The 17,524-nt window shown below is 41.2% G+C and overlaps 1 protein-coding gene across 3 annotated transcripts in view; it reads left to right on the plus strand.

Annotated features, from left to right (window-relative positions):
- Positions 1–17,524, plus strand: part of LOC135211212 (TBC1 domain family member 1-like) — a 307,524-nt gene that overhangs the window by 174,696 nt on the left and 115,304 nt on the right. For all 3 annotated transcript variants that reach the window (XM_064244447.1, XM_064244445.1, XM_064244446.1), the window contains exon 15: positions 5,829–6,091. In XM_064244447.1, coding sequence (XP_064100517.1) covers positions 5,829–6,091 — 263 coding nt within the window. The remainder of the gene's footprint in view (positions 1–5,828; positions 6,092–17,524) is intronic.

Below are 17,524 nucleotides of genomic sequence, written 5' to 3' on the forward strand. Positions count from 1 at the left end.
TTCAGTGTTCCCAAAAAGGATTCTTCAGATTGAAGGGTGATCCTTGACCTATCAACATTGAACAAACACATTGTTTGCCAAAAGTTTTGAATGACTACCATTGCCCAAGTACGTTCTGTCATTCCAAAAGGGACCTGGACAGTTTCTATAGATCTGAAAGACGCATATTGGCATGTCCCTATTGCCATTCCCTTCCGCCCCTTCCTAGGGTTTTGGATAGGAAAAAGTACATACAGACTCAAGGTCATGCCTTTTGAGCTAAACATTGCCCCGAGAATCTTTACAAAATTGGTAACGGTAGTTGTTCGGGAATTCAGGAAAGAAGGAATACATGTGATAGCTTATTTAGATGACTGGTTAGTCTGGGGAGCCACAAGAAAAAGAGTGCCTGAAAAACCTAGGAACAGTAGTCAACAGACTCCAGTTAAAAGGCTTTATTATAAATTGGAAAAAATCTCATATTACACCCAGCACACATTTTCAGTGGCTGGGAATGTGTTGGGACACGGTTCACGGCCTTTTGTATCTTCCCCTCAAAACTCAGAACAGAATAAGAAAAAACTTCAAAAGGTTCTTCACAGCCCATTGCTTCCAGACGGCAATTAGAGCGATGATGGGTCTGCTACAGTTTGAATCTATAACAGTTCCAATACTCAGGTTGCAACTGAAAAACGTGAATAAATTTTGGATGTCACATGCAAGAAACAGGATGCGAGACAAATCTCACAAAATGCATAAAAAACTTGGTGAGAAACTTCGGCCATGGACATGGAAGGAATCTCTGGCAAAACAGGTCAACCTGACTCCTCCATTTGTAAAAGTAACAATACACACAGATGCCTCTTTGACAGGTTGGGGAGGATGTTGGGAGGATCATCAGGTAGTGGGGAGGTGGTCAGCTACTCTAAGGAATTGTCATATCATTTTCCTAGAGCTAATGGCTTTCTTTTTGTCTCTAAAGAAACTCAAAGCTCCGGAACAGACACACATTCTGCTGGTCCTAGACAATACGACTGCAATGTCGCATAAAAAAATTGGGATCACGCTCACCTCCTCTCAATATGGTAATGTTAGCAATTCTTTGGATAGCAGAGGAAAAGAAGTGGCATTTGTCTGCAACTCAACTTACAGGGTCGCTCAATTTAATAGCAGACTCTGTCAAGAAACATAACAGCCTCAACAGAGTGGTCCTTTCAAATAATATACACCCTACTTCCACAACCAGAATTTGACTTGTTTGCCATATACGAGAATCACAAACTACCAGTATGTGTCCACATTTTGCCACATACAAGAATCTCAAACTCTCAGTATATGTGTCCCCAAATGTGGACAATCAAGCAATAGTGAGAGATGCCTTCCTACAGGACTGGAACAACTGGAAGATGATTTATCTTTTTCCTCTATTGTCCCAGATTTCGAAGGTTTTGAACAAGCTCCTAACCTTCAAAGGAACAGCTTACCTAATAGCCCCAAATTGGCCAAACAGGCATTGGTTCCTACTACTTCAGCAGCAGACAAAGAGGTCAATTCCATTACCATCCACTGTACTATCCCAGAAAGTAGGAGGGAAAGTCGTTTATGCATCCTCCTTTCTAAGCCGAGACCTTCACGTATGGATTTTTAAAATATAATCTACAGTGAAAACTACTCGCCCAATATTGCTAGGTACTAGTGCAAAAACTGTGGACATCATCTATCCGGCAATGCCAGTCCATATGGAAAACCCATGCTTTATGGATCTGGGAATGATTCCAACATAGAAGTTGTCACTTCCCTTCTGCGGTCTTTTTCGTTACAGAGACCCACTCCCAAAAGACTTCCAATTACTTGGTCCCTGAATAAGGTACTCAAACTTTTATGTACTCCTCAATTCAACGGACCTAATGTAACCACCACATGCATGCTTCAAAAAGCAGTCTCCCTGGTAGCATTAGCATCAGGAGCATATATTAGTGAATTGGGCTCTCTTAGACGGAGACTATATATCACACAAACTGCTGATAACCAGTTATTGTTATCCCCTAGGCCATCATTCCTGGCCAAGAAGGAGAATCCTTTAAAGAAGAAATCTTCTATTCTTGTAAGACAAAACATTATGCCCAGTTCAAGCACTTAAGGATCACCTAGAGGTCACGGAAAATGTTTCAGAAGGTCCAATTTTCCTACATCCTAGCACGAACAAACCACTCTCTCTACAAGTGCTAAGAATAATTTTAGTGTCCCTCATTAAAAAGGCTAACCCACATTACTTTCCTAGATCACATGATATAAGAAAAGTAAGTACATCATTGGCCTTTTTCAGAAATGTATCATTTACAGTAGTTTCTGAATGTACTGGGTGGTCATCAGAGTCAGTATTATTAAAACACTATCCCATGAGCTGGAACACATTCGAATGCACTGTGTATCAGTAGGTGGTATGGTTAATCCTGACCCCATAGGTGCCACGACAGAAAACCAGGGGTCTCCCTAACGGGTGGGTGTGTTGACTATCTCTGGGAAAGGTGCGTAAAGGTCACAACCACACCCAGCATACTTAGGTAAGTCACCATAGAACTTTATGCTAAAAGTATATCCTATGTGTTTTTGTTATCTTTTTTTACTGAAGCTAGTGGCTTGACATTGGACCTGAAATGATTAAGTCTTAAAACTTTGAGATATTTGGGATGAAAATTTGTGAGCTTAAGTTTTTTGTCACCCGTCAATTTCTTTGTAATGAGCCATTGAGGACGAAACAGCAACTACACTATAAAAAAAAAAAAAAAAAAAAAAAAAAAAAACAGGTTTTGACGTAGGAAAAACCTATTTTGGTAGTCGCTGTTGAGTCCTCAAACCCCCCCCCCCCCCCCCCCCCCCTTCCCTGACAAAAAACCAAAGGGATTTGCATTGACCAACAGAGTAATGATTTTTGGTCTTTTGGCCGGCCCAAACATAAAACAAGATGGCCGATGCGCATGCGCAGTAGTCACTTCTACAGGTTTTGATGTAGGAAAACTGGTTACAGCTTTTGCTGAAGACAAAAAAAAATGCTTTCTTGTCTTTTGAGTCCATTATACTCTATCACTTGTCATAGTGTTTATTATCATTATGGCATAATACCCGGCTAAAAGACCAGGCTAAAAGATATTTCTTTAATATTAGTCTGATCACCTTTGAGGTACTGGCTTACACCAGGGAGGGTAACTCCTTTGACTCAACAGTGACTACCAAAAATAGGTTTTTCCTGCATCAAAACCTGTTTTTTAGATTGTATGGAATAAGAAGAGATCTGTAAAAAAAATTATGTTACTGCATCTAATTCCTGATTTGATACAAATTTTTTAAGTAAAAAATATATTTTTATCATTGAGCCTTGAAAAAATGTTGCTTTACATTATTAACATTATCAACATCCTCGCTTACCTTGGACATCAGTGATAACCCCCCAACTCAGATCAGGAGAAGAGAGAAAAATCAAGAGAAAAATAAAAAATTGAGAGAGAAACCAATAAAAATTGAGAGAGAGAGAGAGAGAGAGAGAGAGAGAGAGAGAGAGAGAGAGAGAGAGAGAGAGAGAGAGAGAGAGAGAGAGAGAGAATTAAAAATAATTGTCTTCTGAAGTTTAAAGTCAGTGAGAAAGCATTCTGAGGCGGTGTACACGGCTTACAACAATACTTGAGGCATGTCCAATCTCGGGTTAGAATGCTTTCGCTCCAATCTAAAGTTAGTCTGCGCCCCAAAACATGCCACTTTGGACCTTAATAAACCTCACAGGATGTTTGCTTTTGCCTTTTCTGATGTCAATACAAGGTTTTTGAATCTGTGGACATGTTCCCGCCTATAACTCCAAATCGCCATTTTTGATGGTTAGGCCACTAGTGCACTACACACCTCAGATTGGGTATACAAAGTTAACCTAACAAACTGTCAAGTTATAAGTAAAGTCCCTCAAAATCACAAAACACCCTGTTTTGGAGATGTTTGTTTACGTCATACTTAATGTTGTTTACATTAGTTCTTTTGTAAGTGGTTGTTAATTATGAAATGTTACATAAGCCATAAGTTTGTTAATTTTGTTTGAAAGCCTAGCCTAGTAAAACTACTGAAAATTGAATTCTTTTGGTTTATATTACACAAACTGCTTGTGTTTTTCATTGCATATAGTACATATAGCGTAACATCTCTCAATGATGATTGTTAAAAGCAAATTCATTTTGAGAACACTGCTTAAAATTATTTTATCTTATTCTGTTTTATTTGGGTTAATGATTTTTTTATTTCACCTTATAGCATGGAAGCCTTACTTGTATGCCTGTGTGTGTGTAAGTGTTAACATCTACTTACATGTGGTATTTCATCAGTGTTGACATTACCTTCTCTTCATAGTGTGTGCATTCATGTCTGTTTCTTAGCACAGTATCACGTTTGACATTTTTCTTTTTTGCTTTGCTCAGTTTACTGGACAGGATTTTACTACAAGTTTAGTTGACTCTAAGTATGATTATCAAACATATATCTGTACACAAAAGATTATTTTACCGATATTCTCTCTCTCTCTCTCTCTCTCTCTCTCTCTCTCTCTCTCTCTCTCTCTCTCTCTCTCTCTCTCTCTCTCTCTCTCTCTCTCTTGTACCCTACACAGCCTTCTGCTCAACATTGCTAGCCATCAGAGAGCAGTTTTTTTCAAAAATTTTTGAAAATTATAATTATCATATCTTTGAGGCCTTGGTCCCTGGTCTGGGTGTGTGGGATAATGCCAAGTTCCGGATACTAATGGCAATCTAGATAATTGAAGGATTTGAATGTCATTGCTCCATCAGCTGCATTCGGTTTGTGTAAAGCTTTTCTGATCTTTCTTATGATTGTCTTTCTCTGTTACTGCATTCTGCTAGTAACTCTCCTATGTTTGTCATTATTTCATAGAAGGAGAGGTCAATGTTTGTAGGTAGGAATTCTTTTAATAAAAGAATATCATACATCAACGTTGCAAAGTAACTCCAATGTTTATGAGGAAGGCTTCACTTGGTATCCAAGTGAGCTATAGGGTGTCCTTTAGGCCACATTCTGCCTTGGCTCAATTGATTGGTCTTGCTCATTAGAGCTTGAGCAGAGGAATGCCGCAGTCTTCTAGTTGGTAATGGAATTTAAGTTGCTCAATTTAGTTTAGTGTTATTGCAAAGGGCAAGATGAAATAGGCTGTATGATTCTTGAGGAGCTCAGTATTGCTTTAGAGCATTGGTAGTCCCCCAGTCTTGACATTTATGGATCAGTAGTTTTGGTTGTGGTAGGATCCTTGTTATTGTGGTGTTTTCAGGAATTCATTGTAACAGAACCACAGGCATATATTGAAGTTTTACTTTGCTCATATATCTTGTCCATGTGTTCGTAATTGAAGTTTTACTTTGCTTATCTATCTTGTCCATGTGTTCGTAATTGAAGCTTTACTTTGCCTATCTATCTTGTCCATGTGTTTGTAATTGAAGTTTTCAAACATCTAATTCACCTGGTAGTTATATATATAGCTTACGTCCGGGACGTAAGCTATATATATAACTACCAGGTGAATATGTTCAAAAATTTATTTTATCATGAAAATAACATTTTCAAACATGTAACTCACCTGGTAGTTATATATATAGCTTACGTCCCTGATGTCAGCTATATATATAACTACCAGGTGAATATGTTCAAAAATTTATTTTATCATGAAAATAACATTTTACTTTGCTTATCTGTCTTGTCCATGTGTTCGTAATTGAAGATTTACTTTGCTTATCTATCTTGTCCATGTGTTTGTAATTGAAGTTTTACTTTGCTTATCTGTCTTATCTGTGTGTTTCTAACAGGAGCAGTCTTCAACCACACAGTCAAACACAGCTTCAGATAGGCCACACATAAATCCCATGCCAAGCCACAGCAAAGTGCACCTAGAGGGGCTAAGTGATTCCCCTCTTGGCCATCGTCCTCGTTCTTCCACTGTGAGCTCTTCTGATGGAGATTCGATGAGACGTGAGTTTCTAGCAAAGCGTGCTGCTTCCAAGAAGAAAATGTCAGAGCAGAAACCATCTCATCCAAATCAGAATTCTCCATTGAGCTCTAAAAGAAATATGTAAGTTTCTTTTGGTCTAATATTTTTGCATTTCTATGTAGGGAAACCAGAAATTGGGATTAACAATAAGGGTACGTACTAGTTATAATTGTAGTATTTTGGATGAATCTTATTGGCTGTTAAAGTTAGCATACATCTACACTGTTAGTAGCAACTTACATTGAAAATAAACATAGGTATAGAGCTTAGCTGAACTGGATGAAGTGTTAGTAATTACCTTTTCCCCAGTAGGTGGCATTGTAGTGCAGTCTTGCCCCTTTTTTTCACACTGTGTGAATTGCGTGTTTTAATTTTGACATTACGTACATACTTTTGCTGATTCTCTGCAGTACATTACTGCACCTGTATACTTTTTGCATTATGTCATCTACAGCAAGCAGAGAAAGGACCTTGATGTTCCATAGGGACGATTTTTGTGTAAACTGAATGTACACGCAGTCCCCAATTTACGACGGGTTCGGCTTACGGAGTTCTGGGGTTGCGACACTTTTCAATTATATTTATCAGAAATTATTTCGTTTTCGGCGCATGTTTCAGGGTTATGCTGCTTACGACAGTGATCTGGCGGAAGAGATATGACTCTAAAAATGCAAAATAATTAATATTTGAAGGTTTTTTGATGAAAAATGCAGTTTACATAGTTTTTAATACACCCAAAGTATTAAAAGTAAGGTTTTCTTAGAATTTTTGACGATTTTCTGGCTTACGACTCGTCTCAAGAACAGAACCCCCATCATAAGCCAGGGGCTACCTGTGCTATTCAATTAGGCACGATGGTCTCGTGGCATGTTTTACCTGTAGGGGTGACGAGTGATTTTTTTTTTTTTTTTTTTTTTTTTTTTTTTTTTTTTTTTTTTTTTTTGAAGAATGTAAGAAGGGATCTGATGAGGAGATTAATGTTCAAAAGGTATCATTATCAGAAGGAGAAAGAGGCTGATAGATTAAGTGGGCAATTATTCAAGTCTGGCCATAAATCTACTCCATCTATTGTCATCTTTATCTGATGCTGTTCCTGCTTTCTATCTCCCTTTGCTCAATAGATTTGATTGCTTTCTCACTTCTACTCCATCTGCTCCCTATGTTGTTCAGGAGAAACAGATAGGTAAACTCCAGGAAAATGTAAGTTTACTTTTATTTGGCAGTTAGACACTTGGTCTTCACCTCTGTCAGGGAACCAATGCATGTCTTGGGAGGTAGATCTGAGGCCTTTTCTGCCGTTCTCTCAGCCGTCTACTGTCTTAAATTGGACTCATCCTCTGAAAGAATGATTTAATAGGGTTAAGTGCTTGCGTCAACTGACAGTGATGTGCGTGATCTTATTCAGTTGTCCATGGGCATAGTATTTCAGTTACTTCAGTAGTTTCTGAACCTGTCATCAGCATTTAAGCAGTATATTTTTTACTACGGTATAATAATTTTTCCTTCCAATTATGACATGAACACTTTCCCTCTTCCCTCATCTTTACCTGGTATTTCTTATCTTTTGACAACTGTACTATTTACACTAAGTCTGTGTAGATGGCTCCTGCTGTCAGCTGAGCAGGGTCATTACTCCACTCAAAGCTTTCACCTCTTTTGGGTTTGTTAAAGCGTAAAGTGGGTGATTTGTCTACTGTTGTGACATCATGTGACAATCCCTTACCTTCTTCCATATAGCCATCTTCATCCCTTCCCAACTGCCGCCTGTGACATCATAGTTGTAGTCTTAGATACATTGCCGTCTTAGGCACCTGCGGCTTAACTGTCTCATTCTGTTGATTTTACAGTTCAGCTGTCTTTTAGTCTTGGATTTTGATCCCAATATAGAATATTCTCCTTCAGTTCTTAAGCACTAGATAAATCATGCTGCTTCACTATACCCTCTCCTTTTTACTTAGGATAAACCTGGTTATCAGCACCTTTATTGTTTTGTCTGCTACATTAGCTCCTGTTCAGGTGGGTAACAAGTTTAAGTTATATGATTTCTTCGATTACCAGTTTTATAAATCCTCATAGAGCTGCATGGTATGACACAAGTTATCATCCTTCTCCCATTCAAGTTGCAAGTTTTTCAAATTGCTTGAACCAGTGAAGTGAAGAGCTCTCAAAACCTTAAGGTACAGTGGTGCTCAAATCTCATGTGACATGATTCTTTTTGTATCGTCCAGATTCTCGGACTCGAACGTGATGTTGCCAGGTAGTGTTATACTTTTTTTTCCTAATGTTATACATGTGGAAAAGTGTGTGAATTCACAGCTAGCCCTATTTTCCTTATGGTTATATAAATATGATCCCTTTTATGCATTGGTATAATTCGTAATCTGTGTGATTTGAACTGATTTTCTTTTTTTTACGCTGCTAAGTTCAAAGTGCAGTATGATAAGGTTAGCTGTGCCATCAATGAAAGCACCCTTTACATGCTCCTCGGGCTGGTCAACATAACTACGTCTGCTGCATTATGACAGTAGACCTAATAAGCTCAAGTCATAAAAACATTTTCAACGTAGGAATATGAATTAAAACAAGTTTTCTTTGAATGTTGAAGCTTTCGGCTGTGTTTAAGCTGCCTGTATGTTGCAAAATTTTTATAGGCCTAAAAGAAATAATTAAACCTTCTGAGATATAATCTGTTATTAATGAATTTATTTGTAGAGATTATCTTTTTTTTTCTTTTTTTTTGGATGAATACAATAGGAATGTGAATTACAACCAGTTTTCTTTGAATGTTGAAGTTTTAGGCTGCGTTTAAGCTGCCTATATGTTGCAAAATGATTTATAGGACTAAAAGAATAATCTAGGCCTTATGAGATGTAATATTACTAATGTTTTGATTTATATAGATTACCTGTTCTTTGAGGAATAAATGATGATGATTTTGATTATCTGGAGAAGATGACTAGTAATCGAAATATCATAAGTATTAATATCAAGGCGCATGGAACACTGGTTTTTCAACTGGTTTAAAATAGTATTATTTTCTTAAAAGTCCTTCTCCTTGCTTTTGGTGTATAATTTATTTTTTCATAAGGTAACTTGAAGAACAAGAATGTGTAGATAACCTCATTTGCTTTCTGGCCAGAAATTGCTAATAGAGAGATGTGACTGTTAACCCTTTAACGCCGATTGGACGTATTAAATATCGATATAAATTGTCTGTTTGGTGCCGATTGGACGTATGGTACATCAATATAAAAAAGTTTTTTTAAAAATTCGCGGAAAAATAGTTACAGGCCTACTAGGCGAAAACTTTTGAATCGCGCCTTGGGGGATGCTGGGAGTTCACGGATCAAGGCGTTGTTTTGTTTACAATCGTTACCCAGGCGCGCAAGCGTGAATTTCTTTCTTCTCGCACTAAAAAGCATCAGCGACACATCTCAGAAATTATTTTGTCACTTTGACATGATTTTTGCACCATTTTATATTAGCCGTTACATGGAATATTATATATGAAAATGTATGTAATTTCATGTAGAATACAACAAAAAACAACTCATGGTTGTAGCTTTTATCAGTTTTGAAATATTTTCATATAAGTAACGATAAGTGCCAAAATTTCAACCTTCAGTCAACTTTGACTCGACCGAAATGGTCAAAAACGCAATTGTAAGCTAAAACTATTATATTCTAGTAATATTCAATCATTTACCTTTATTTTGCAACAAATTGGAAGTCCCTAACACAATATTTTGATTTATGGTAAATTTATGAAATAAACTTTTTCATATAAATGACAATAAGTGCCAAAATTTCAACCTTCGGTCAACTTTGACTCGACCGAAATGGTAAAAAAAACCAATTGTAAGCTAAAACTCTTACATTCTAGTAATATTAAATCATTTATCTTTATTTTGCAAAAAATTGGAAGTCTCTAGCACAATATTTCGATTTATGGTGAATTTATGAAAAAAAAAACATTTTCCTTATGCCCGTACGGTAACTCTTCCGAAAAAAATCGTAAATTTTTTTGTCCGATTGTCGTAATGTTTGCACCATTTTAAATTTGCCGTTACATAATGTTTTATATATGAAAATGTGCGCAATTTCATGTAGAATACAACTAAAAACAACACATGGTTATAGCTTTTGTCAGTTTTGAAATATTTTCATATAAATAACGATAAGTGCCAAAATTTCAACCTTCGGTCACCTTTGACTCGACGGAAATGGTCAAAAACGCAATTGTAAGCTAAAACTATTACATTCTAGTAATATTCAAATATTTACCTTTATTTTGCAACAAATTAAAAGTCCCTAACACAATATTTTGATTTATGGTAAATTTATGAAATAAACTTTTTCCTTACGTCCGCACGGTAACTCTTCTAAAAAAATCATAAATTTTTTTCATCCGATTATCATAATGTTTGCACCATTTTAAATAAGCCGTTACATATAGTTTTATATATTAAAATGTGCGCAATTTCATGTAGAATACAACTAAAAACAACCCATGGTTGTAGTTTTTATCAGTTTTGAAATATTTTCATATAAATAACGATAAATAGAAAAAATTCGTCCTTTGGTCAACTTTAACTCGACCGAAATGGTCGAAAACTGCAATTGTAAGCTACAAAACTTACAGTCTAGTAATATTCAATCAATTACCTTCATTTTGCAACAAATGGGAAGTCTCTAGCACAATATTTCGATTTATGGTGAAATTTTGAAAACTTTTTCTTTTTCTTTTTTTTTTACGTCTGCGCGTTACGAATTCATGCATCATTTTGTGATAATATTTTCTGTGTGTTGCCTTGATCGTTTTAAAATGTGTTATATACCAAAATGATTGCAATTTAGTGTACAATAAAATGAAAAAAATTAACTCGTTAGCTTCAACCGTTTTGCTCAGCACGATTTGTATACAATTATATATGAAATTTTGTTTTCACGCTGTCATATATCCTAATATTTATATGTGGTAATGATATTTTTTTCATATCTGATGGTTGCATACTAAACTTCAGGCAATGACAATAAAAGGAGCCAAAAATGACCTCTTAATCTTGAAAACTAAGCGTGCTGTGATTTTTTGAAAAAGAAAATTTTTCCACTTCGGCGCTCACTCGCGAACGCCGCCGGCATTCGGGAGACGATTTTTAAAATACCGCTTCAGTGTTTAAGGGTTAATTGTAAAGAATTCTTAACACTTTGGCTTAGGAACAATATCTTGGCTTTGACAAAAGAATAATTGCATAGGCGAATATTTGCTAGTATGCCATCATTTTTAAATATTTAAGAATTATAAAAATTAATGATGTATGAAAATCCAAATATTCTTCTAACACATATAAAGTAAGTGTTTTCAAGATAATTTCATTGTCACTACTCAGTGTAGACCTACTTATGTTACACTGGGTGGTTGTTGTTGCACCGACACTAATGATACGTCACAAGCTTAAGAGCAAGCAGCAAATCTCCCCCACAACTCTCCCCTCATACATTGATATCGGTGGGCGCATTCTACTTTTGTACATACAAATTTACATTTTTTCCAGCATTGAGGTGTAAAAGCAATCAAATAGGACTATTTAAAATTTTATCTTGGGTTTGGAAGCATTATTAATGTTATGACAAATTTTTTTTATTTTTTTTTTTTATTTAACACTTGAACTGATGCTTGATGACGACTTCATTTTGGTCAGATGCTTCAGCGATGTGTGAACGAAAGTTTTGAAAATGTTTCGAAATAGTTTTTTCTAAAATTTGCTACACGTGACATTTTCTTACAGTTTTGACATATATAACAGATTTCACTCTTATGAAACATATTATGTCCATGTTGTATGCAATAATCTCGTTTCCGCATTGAAATAATAGATAAATATGGAGCATACTAGGTTGCCAGTTTGTGAATTTTGAACGAAATCCTATGGAATCATGTCGCATGAGATTTGAGCATCACTGTATACTTTGACATAATAGTTAGTTTGAAGTGCTAATGAAGTTGGTATATCGTTCTGTTAAAATGTTGTCTTTTGTGAAAATGGCTTATAGCACAACTGCTCATTTACTGCTATAGTTGAAACATGTTAGTTCTGAAGGGATGACAGTTGTGGATCAGTTCTGGATAGGCATTTTGAGTATTAACCTAGTCTTTATAGCAATATTATTAATGCTTCATGAGAAATGTCTCATGTTTCATGAACTCTGTTTTAAAGAAATAGGAACAACTGTGTTGGTATTAACCTCTTCATTACCGAAAGTTTGTTTGGAGGTAGGTGGGTACCACCATACAAGTCTACTACACCGCACCGGGTGCATAAAGGTGGTACGCATAGTACCACCAAAACTCCTCTTTTCAGATAGGGACTTCCAATCATTCTGTAATTTCGGTTTGAAGAGTTTGGAGCAAAATAAACCGTATGACACGATGCCAGACGTATGATGAACCCAAAAAAATATTATTACTGCTTATAGTAGTGTGTAGGTGACAGATGAACTGCGTCTCAACAAAAAATCACAAAACCAGACAAGCGTAAACATGTAATAACTTCTACCCAAGTATAAAACCAGTTGTATCATCATTTACTGTATTTATTTATTTATTCACTTATTACATTTTACAAATAAAAGATATGAACACCAGATAAATGAAGGTAAAAATAAAGCCTTATAGTAGTAACTTTATATATAAAAAACCAAACCAGAGAAAAAGCGAAAAAGCGATTTTTTCTGAGGACAAGAAACTTGAAAAATTAGTTTAGATACCCCTGATGCCCCTAAAGTGGTTTTCTGTGATGAAACTAATCTTAGAAAACGTAGAAAATGACATCGACCAATTTGTTCCGATACGTAATACAAACCCTCGGTCCTTTAACAATAGGAAGGTAACTAACGGCAGCTGGGACGGTCGTAAGCTTCGAACAAGGGGAGAACGGTAGTTAACTGCTTGTCCGATCGTGCGCGCGCCCGCGCGCCCGAGAGGTGAAGAATCACTTTTGCTTTCGGCCGCGGGTGTGAAGGACGTGTTCGTCATCGCGCTCTGCCCGTTTCATCGTCGTATGCTTTGTTTATATTGTGTTTTCTACTAATGGTTTTTGTTTGTTTTGATCTTGAAAATGAAACTGTAAGTACACTGTTTTCATTTTCATTACTTAATTATGAATCAACATGGAGCTATCGCCGTAGAGGCGGCGATTTCCGCTCTTTTCATGAAATTGAATTTAATTATGTCTCGGTGCCGAGGGCGGGCGCACTCGCGCCGAGTCATGTATTTTGGGCGAAAGTGCGTAATTGAAAGATGTAAGTACTCTTTTTCATTATATTTTTGCCCTCTGCGTTCGTTGCCGAGAGCTTGATTGCGCTCGGCACGAGCCTCTTATTTTGTATGAATAGAATGCAATGAAAGTGGATTCGCAATGCAGTTTTCTTTTCATTTTCATTTATTAATTGCATCAAATTTAATTTTGGATCAATTTCCGCTCTTACCCGGGAATTAATCCTTACGATTTATTGCTGTGAAAGTGAAATCGCAAGTGCAGTATTGTTCATTTTCATTTATAATTATGATAGCATCATATTATTATGGATCAAGTTTCCGCTCTTACCCGGGAATTGATCTTTCCCCCTTTAAGTTCTATGAAGTGAATCGCAAGTGCAGTATTCTGTTTCATTTTCATATTACTTTTCACTGCTGTGCGGGGGTAGGGGAAGCGAAGGTCTGCCAGGAAGTCGTCGGAAAGCTCTCCCGCGACTCCCTTGGTATCCGATTCTTCGTCTTCTTTCCTGCCCCCCCACCGCTCAGCTTCCTCGTATGTATTTGGGGTCTTCCTTCCGTTCGGGGTGGGGCATGTCTCCCCCCCGTGCGTGAGGGAACCCCTTTTACTAATCTGTCTGTGCTACCGCAGGTGCTACATCCGTGGGAGACGACCTTGGACAGGTATGGGCCACTGAGGCTGCAGGGCGTGCCTAACGTCCACGATCTGCTGCAGCGTCTAGCGAGGTCTGGGGCGGTGACCTTGGAGCGGTCTCCACTACAACCTTCACGGCCGCTTATGCTGCTTCCCCCCGCTGGTCTACACTCCCCATGCTGTGTCGGTGACGCCGTCTGCCGCTTCTAGGGCCGGTCGCCGCCGTACCGAGGAGGGGTATGCCGCCGCCGCCTGTGTTTTCTTCGTGTTGCCTGCCCCAGACTTCCGCTGTTCCAGCAGCTCGCCCCTGGACCGGCCGCCAGTACCAGCTTCCCGCTGCTGCCGATGATTCTACGAGGCGATGGCTGGGCCTGCCGTACCTGTCGCTGATGTGGTTCCCGCTACTGGCTTGGCTGTCCCTTCTGTGTTTACCGCTGCCGCTGCTCCTGCCGCTCCTGAGCTGGTTGCTGTTCCTGTCGCTCCTGGTTCCTGCGCCTGTCCATGCTGGTCCTGCCCATGGTGTGTCTTCCCTTCCCCAGTCCCAGGTCCTTCCGGACAGGTGCAGTCGGGCCGTGTTGCTTCGGCAATAGGCCCGACTCCGGCCTGGATGGAGGACCTGACGACTGTCCTGCGTGAGCTGACGAAGAAGAGGAAGGTGTCGTCTTCGTCTTCGTCTGCTGCTGCCTCTTCCCCTTCGACTTCTAAGGCCCATAAGCCGAAGAAGAAGAAGGCTGCCTCTCCCCCCTAAGAAGTCTCCTTCGGGAACTTCTAAGGGCCCGTCCCACCTCGGTGGGACGGGGGGTCCTTCTGCTGGTCCTCCTGCTCCTTCGGGAGCGGAGCCCGTCTCCCCTTCCGTAAGGAAGAGATAGACGGGGACCAGAGGAGTATCGGTTAGCTCTGGTACTTCCTACGCCAGGTTCCGGCTCGGTCTCTCGTTCGCGGGAGATCCCGAGTGTACGCTCTCCCTCGGGAGACCGTGCAGCCAAAGTTTCGGCGCCAGAGTTCGCTCGGCGCCAAGACCACGGCACGGAGCAGAAGGCTGGCGAGAACCTCTCAGGTGACTCTCGCCAGGCCAGCGGCCGCTCTCGCAGCGACCAGCTGGTAACCGGGTTTTCCCCCTAAGAAGACTCCTTCGGGAACTTCGAAGGGCTCGTCACACTCCGGTGTGACGGGGGGGTTCTTCTGCTCTTGGCAGCTCTGCTGCTAAGCCAGGTACCGGCTCGGTTTCTCGTCCGCGAGAAGTTCCGAGTGTACGGTCTCCTTCGGGTGACCGTGCAGCCAAAGTTAAGACGCCTGAGTTCGCTCAGCGTCATGACCGAGGCACGGAGCAGAAGACTGTCGAGAGCCGCTCAGGTGACTCTCGCCAGGCCAGCGGCCGCTCTCGCAGCGACCAGCCGGTACCTCGGGTGGACGTGACGGTCTCTGACCGGCCACGGGTTGAGGCTGGGAAGAGGTCCCCCAGGTCCCCTCGACCGACGTGCCGCGAGGACGCTCACCGGTCTCACCGCGAAAGTGAGCTCTGCAGGTCACCTGACCGCCGCTCCCACAGGGACCGGGCGGATACGATGACCAGCAGCAGCTCGTCTGACACACGGGACCGGGGACGACGTGCTCAGTCGAGCCGCTCGCCACAGGTGAGCGGCACGGCCAGGCCTGCAGATCGATCCCCACCGCGGGTTGGTGATCGGCTGCAGCCCCCCACGTACGCTGGTCCTGCCAGTGAGCGGGGGGGGGGGAGCGTCAGGTCTGTCTCTCCACTACCTTCAACTTCCTCGGGCTACACCGGGAAGAGCGAGGTAGCTAGGAGTGATCGTGAGAGGTGCGCCGCTCACGATCCCGTCACGACGCCGCACGTGCCACGTATGGTCTTAGGACCAACCAGGACGTACGCGCAAGTGATTGGAGGCGACCGTCAGGGGGGGGGGGGGAGGGGGTAGCATCAGTTCTGTCTCTCCGATACCTTCAACTTCCTCGGCATACGCCAGGAAGAGCGAGGTATATAGGAGTGATCGTGAGAGATGCGCCGCTCACGATCCCGTCACGACGCCGCACGTGCCAGGTATGGTCTTAGGACCAGCCAGGACGTACGCGCAAGTGATTGGAGGCAACCGTCAGGGATCTGTTGCTGGTCCTTCTTCTGAAGGAGGAGGGTCTTGGGAGCTGCTCTTGTTGGAGGGACTGGATGGTCCTACTCCTCAAGACGCTGTAACTTCCGAGATTCAGAGTAACTTTGCCCAGGTTATTGCACTGATTCGTCAGCACAACGACCTGGGGGAAGGATCGCCGCTCCCACCAGCAGAGCCCATGTCTCTGCTCGAGTCGTTTTGGGGCCCGAGAGGGAACCCAAACCGACGGTGGGTTTGCCGCGATCGGAGCTTGCCGATTCTGTCTTGAACCAGAGTCTCTCGTCTCCGGACAAGAAGGCTCTCTCAGTTCTGGCCGGTCGATCAAGCTACTTCCACCTCCTCTACTGCGACAGCGGCGTTTCTACGTGTCTTCGGACACCGTATTTAAATACTCCTTCGGTCCTCCTGAGAGGTTTCGACCTCGACGAGGACTGGAATGAGTCGCGGACGGTATCGGCTCTCTCCTGTCAGGTGTCGATCAGCCCCACCCAGACGACGTTCACAGTGGCGGCAGACCCTTACCTACAGTGAGAGTTCGTAACCCTCCTCGGGAAAACGTTTTCTCCTGACGATACGTTTTCCCAGACTCTGAGAGGCGGCGATGGCTGCTCCTACTCTTCTCCAACTGCTAGTTCCACTGGGAAGGCGAGCGAGTATCCAATTCCTCCCCCATTCCCTCTCTCCTTACGGCTACGAGGGAAAGGGGAGGGATCCTACAGAGATTTCTCTGTAGGATTCCACGTTGGGGACTGCGCTACCGGGGGGACCTTCGGGTCCTACCTGACGTAAGCCCCGGTCGTTGAGGAGGGATCCTGCCCCATTCTCGATTTCTACGGGAATCGAGAGGACCACCAGCCGATATCGTTTGACGAATTCGGTGGGGGTTTCGCAGACTGCTTAGAATTCTACGGAATTTCTAGCGCATTCAGAGTGTTAGAGTTTCTTACGATCTCCAAACACTTAGGCGAGACCACGGTCCAAAGTGAGCGAGACGAGAATCCCCGATATGTTACACGATAATCGGGAACCTCGCCTATGCTCGAATTCCTGGAATTTCTAGCATTAGGAAGAAGACTGCTGCTGAAAGAAGACTATCTCACAATAGGCGACCAACCTGGAATAGAGAAGAACGGACGGGAATATCCAGTTTGGCTTGAACTATCGTCTTAGTATTCTGTTCACCATTGAAGCTTTCCTTCGAGGAAGACTTCTTCACTCTCTTTGATAGAGACCGAAGGTGGTCGATCTCCAATCCTTATTTTGTTTTCTTGAAGGAAAGAATTTAGGATGGAGATCGTTGTTCAGAATCCTACAAATATACTACGTATATTAACCTCGCGACATGATTCTGCTAAGCAGTTGAATGGTCCGAGGGGTAGGCGCATATCCTGGTTATTCTACGGATTGCGACTTAGACGAAAAGTATTCTAATTGAACTGCAACTCGGGTTGCCTGCAACCTCCCAGGAGTTTCCAGTT

This window comes from Macrobrachium nipponense, chromosome 4 (genome assembly GCF_015104395.2).
Source record: "Macrobrachium nipponense isolate FS-2020 chromosome 4, ASM1510439v2, whole genome shotgun sequence".
In the NCBI taxonomy this organism is placed as follows: Eukaryota; Metazoa; Arthropoda; class Malacostraca; order Decapoda; family Palaemonidae; genus Macrobrachium; species Macrobrachium nipponense.